The 4,755-nt window shown below is 43.8% G+C and overlaps 1 protein-coding gene across 1 annotated transcript; it reads left to right on the top strand.

The window, feature by feature from the left end:
- The first annotated feature begins 1,434 nt into the window (after nucleotides 1-1,434).
- LOC110011352 (uncharacterized) lies at nucleotides 1,435-3,101 on the top strand. The gene is given in 6 exon segments (XM_088877366.1): nucleotides 1,435-1,481; nucleotides 1,582-1,708; nucleotides 1,710-1,842; nucleotides 1,916-2,057; nucleotides 2,059-2,121; nucleotides 2,123-3,101. Coding segments are annotated over 6 exon segments (651 nt in total). The 3' UTR covers nucleotides 2,262-3,101.
- The last annotated feature ends 1,654 nt before the right edge of the window (nucleotides 3,102-4,755 follow it).

The following is a 4,755-nucleotide window of genomic DNA, read 5'->3' on the forward strand; positions in this document are numbered from 1 at the left end:
AGGGCTAAGGCGCATTTGTTAGAGTCAGGCAAAACACAGCACTGAACTTAAGACAGCGAGAGACAGAGCAGCTAACTTTATTAGTGTTTAATTGCTTTTCAAGGGTATTGACATAGTCCCCTATTAGGGACTCTTCAATCTCGTTGGATGTTGAAATAGCATAAAAAACCTCTTCTGGCTTTATCAGTCCTTACTAAACGTTCTAACGAGAGGCTATTCGGTCATGACTTTCAGGTTCAGTTGGTTCCGTAAGGCTGTTTCAACCATTCCTCTTAAGCGCAAGGGACGAGAGTTGCTCGAGCGTCAGCGAGAGGGTGTATTTATACAGCTGTTCTAAGGTAAAGAGGTCTCCCGAACCATGCTATAGTAAGCGATTTCATAATCATAATGGGCATTGGAACCTTCCTCCTAGCCGCAGAATGGCTGGACAGTGTCTAATGCAAGAGATTGCCCGAATGAACTCCCTGTTGAAGACAGGATCGTTTGTTCTCTAAGCCCAGATGGAAACTCCAAAACAGCCTGGAACCTCCACCTCATCTGGCAGACCTATCCTAAGGTCTACTATGCAGGCACAGGCATCGTTCGGAACTACCAATAAGAGGAAAAACTCTTGCACGCTCTTTTCTTTAACCAACCTCAACAGAGGAGAACTCAACTACCCTTGCAGACAACTAAGAACAGATCAAGGACCATTGGTGTATAGGCCGTAAAAGCCAAAGACCGATCTACTTCCCGATGGCGAATAGTTGGCCTTTTCTGCCTCCCTCAATGGACTGGCCTAGTAGCCCTTCGGAGTATCCCGGATCGGCACTCAATATCATACCCAATGAAAACCGAACCTTCTTTTCCTTTCTAGAGAGATAGGCAATAAAGAGAAATCGTTTGCCCTAATGATGACATCGGCTATTGGAGTGACGCCGAGGCAGAGGGAAAATGGATCTGTGCCTGAGTCAACTCATCCGGATTCTGAGCGTTCTTCGGACCATAGAAAAAACTCAACTCTATTCTCGCGGAGCTTTAGTTTAGAGTTTAGCACCGCGGGCGGAGCATAAGGCTTCCAATCGCTCTCTGTCTATTCCCGTGACAGTGAGACGCACTTGTTTTTGTATGGATCTTACTAGCGAAAAGGCACTTTTTTCTTCTTTCTATTTCGGGAGGGAATTGAAAACATCTTTCACTTGAAAGCGATCGATCTCGATTGAGTTGACAAGTCATCGCCAGCTTTTAGTATTTCTAAAAAATGCAATGATCTATTCCACCAGCCAAGCATAGATAAAAGATATACGCGCTTCTCCTTCATAAAAGAGCGCTCCGACCATCAAGCGGGCAAGTGCTGGGCTTGGTAGGTTCAAGTGAACCTTTAGGCAGAGAACTGGATTAGCTTAGAGTGAAGTTTACCGTAGTAGAAAAGAGGTCGGTGGAACCGGTACAGAAATGGGTGATTTTCCATTCGACTTGGGAATTCCGTCTCTGGCTCGTGGGTTTAGCCAATGATGCTTCCTTTCTCAGCTATTTATCACTGGTAGCGCAGTCCCGCGCACATAGGCTATTTGCGATCGAAGTTGAATAGTTCCTATGAAGATGCGTAATCCCATTCCGTTGTCGTCCTTCTTCTTCTTGCATTTATTTTCATTGTAAACTGAGCTTGTCGATCAAACTGTGGCTTAGGTCGGACCGTTCCCTAAATTATTCACTTCCTCACAACCTTCTCCCTTCGAGTCTTTGTCCTGAAAACAGTTCCTTCTTCGCATCTCTCAAGTGAGAAGGATTTGGTCTCATCTCTTCCTGGAAAGCCTAAACCCTCACTCTTCCAAGCGGACATCAATCCCGGAAAAAAAAATAGTGGTAAGTAAGAAGAAGACCGGTTAGGATCACACTAGTCCTGGCTGGCCTATTATGAACCCCTCAGAACAAGAAAAAAAGAGGCTTGCAGGTCTAGTCGCATACCCCTATCGTCTTATTGTTCTATTCGTTGCAGTGGTAAACTCATTGAATACTAAAATATGGTTTAGTCACACCCTTCAAGAGTGTACATTCTGAATAGCAAACAGAGCATTCTGATTCCATTCCTGAAAACAATTCTATCACACACGGCGAATCGAGTTCAAAGAACTCTCCCCACAGCTTATTCGTGCAAAGATCCAGCATTCCTTCACTTATCATATAGAATAACGATCGACAAGTCCAGAGTGTGCACCAACGAGAGATTGAAGTACGCTTGCAAGACTCTCCGAATAGCAGCATTCTTCTCTACTATGTGATTATGTGAGAAGTCAGTCTCAAGACTGTCCCGGCACAGAAGGCATTTCATACGGCTGTTCAGGCTAGCAACAGATTCTCCGGTAAGATAGATTCAGTCAGTTCCGGCCGGCATTCAATCAAGAAAGAAAAGAAATGGGCATTGCTTGAGTTGAGCTAAGTCAAGCTTTTTTTCCAAGTGTTGTAAAGACGGGCTACAACGAAAGTCAACAAGAAAGATGAAAACTTCCGTCACTGCGCACCACTTTGCTTTGGGCTCTGGTCCACTTTCGCTCCGTTTACGCGAATCGGTTGTATCTGCCCGCTAGGAACGCTGGCATCAGGATTGTTGACAACAGTCCCGCTAAAGGTCGCTGTCTCTTCCACATTCGGCAAGGTAAGTCAAGTAGTTCATGAGGAATCATCATTAGCATTAGCAGTCGGTGAAGCTTTTTCTAATGTTGTTCTTGATCATGGCACAGATGTATTTGGTTGGGCGCAGCTGCTCAAGAAGGAAAAAGTACTAACTCTTCGCCTTTCAAAATTTTGCGTATATAGAGATAGTAAGTCTTGACTTATCTCAAGCAATGTCCAAAGACTCCCATGCCTTTCTTGGTGGAAAAAACCACCGGCGATTTCCAAAAAGTCTTTATTGCATTTTTAGAGCAAGAAGCAGAACATAAAGAAAAATGACAAAACAAAGATGGATCTATTTGTTTCGGATAAGATCACTACACTTGGGACCGCCCTCTAAAGCTATTGGATAAACCTATCTATGGGTTGCTCCTCTGTCCAGAAAACATGAGGGAATCCTCTACCGCCTGAAAATGGGGATTTAAAACATGGTTGGGCCTGATCAATAACCACTCTTATGTAATTTTTACTCCCTCATCTTGACTGTTTTTTCTATCTCGCATATAGTTTTTGAATTCTATTCTGTTGTCTGTTTTCTCGGATCATCATATGTACTAGTAGAAAAGAAAAAGAAAAGAGAAAAGCAAAGTTTTTCAATCTTCCAACTCTGCTCAACTTTTCTGAATAACAGAATTTTACAATACAGTTCTCTTATACGGAACTACTAGATTGGCGAGACAAGAGAGAAAGCTTATAAAGTAGTAAGGTGTCTGTGGGGCTTGCCTTACAGGTAGTGACTAGACCACTTACATATCGAACAGATCTTACTCTCAATGGAGTAATTGCGAGATGACCTAGGAACAACCAGAATACCGAACTTGGATAATCGTTAGACTGTTAGGAGAATGATTGGCTAGATCATTTGGTTCACTGCGGAGAACCCTTTCTACGCTACGTTCCCAATAGAAAGCCGTCATCCTTCTCTGTTATCCCTACACCAGACAAAAAATGTTAGTTAAATACGGCGTCCTCTCTCCTACACAGCTTCTGATTCAAATTAGCTTAGATGAAGCGGAACAGGGCCCGTGGATACCTTGACCAGAAAAGGATGCCTTTTCGCAACCAATCCAAAAAAGTAAGAGAAGCTCGATGTAATTGAGTGTAACTTTTGCTAAAAGCTGTCTTCTCCACAAGGATTGGCTGTGATGGGACTTTGTGAGATGCCCAGATCATCTCCGCTGCTTGTTGTTCAGCCCCGAGCACTAAAGTCTATTTAGTCTCCTGTGTCAGTAAAGGCAGGCAATACAGCGGTAAGCTATGTTAACCGGATAAGGAAAATGCAAGTCCATTCTTTCTTAACTGTGTGCTTCAAGTGCTTACTTTCATTTCCAATCAAGGATTGAAATTTTCAGAGCGGGAGAGGAAAAGAAAATCGAATCACCACATCCTCATACAAGAACTTCGCCGCCTCTCTGGCCATGCCTCACCGCCCTTGCTTCGACCCATTAGTCTCAGCTGTATTCGGTAGCGGGGAGTGAATGAACGAAAGAGCGCACCTTATGAGCTGCAAGCAACTAACTAGTAGCAAGTTTTCAAAAAGAACAACGTTCACCGAATACGATTAGACTTTCAGTACCTACTCCTAGTCCGAAAAGACTAGCAAACATGCTACCGTTAACCATGCTACCAGGCCTAGCTACCACAGAGAAAGTTAAGCCGGCTCTTCCTGCTCTCGTAGGAGAGGAAAGCGAACTTCATTCCTAAGCAAGAAAACTCCTGCGCTCCGCCTAACGCGCAACGGCTTTCGCGCTAGCGCGCTCATCCTTATGCTTGTTCCTAGTCTCCTTTTTTTTCTTGGTGTGATCGTATCAGCATGTAATAATAGCTTTGAGAGAAAGGCTGCCTTTTTTCGTTGATCAATGAACACTAATTCATTGTTTGGTACTTAAATTACCTCTTCTGGCTTTCTCCTGTAGGTTGCCTCTAGAGCAGTTAGTCTAGCATTTCCGGTTGTTTATATAGGATCCTATGTTCACATAGAGAACTTCTAGCTTGAAGTCCTTAGTTCAGGATCTCTACCTTTAGAATAGAATGATCATGCCTATCCCTCTTTGGCTGGCTTGGCTTTGCCCTTCTGCTCCGGCTTGGTGCTTGGGTGAATGC

Source organism: Sesamum indicum, unplaced genomic scaffold, assembly GCF_026168435.1.
Source record: "Sesamum indicum cultivar Baizhima isolate 11 unplaced genomic scaffold, ASM2616843v1 HiC_scaffold_106, whole genome shotgun sequence".
Classification (NCBI taxonomy): domain Eukaryota; kingdom Viridiplantae; phylum Streptophyta; class Magnoliopsida; order Lamiales; family Pedaliaceae; genus Sesamum; species Sesamum indicum.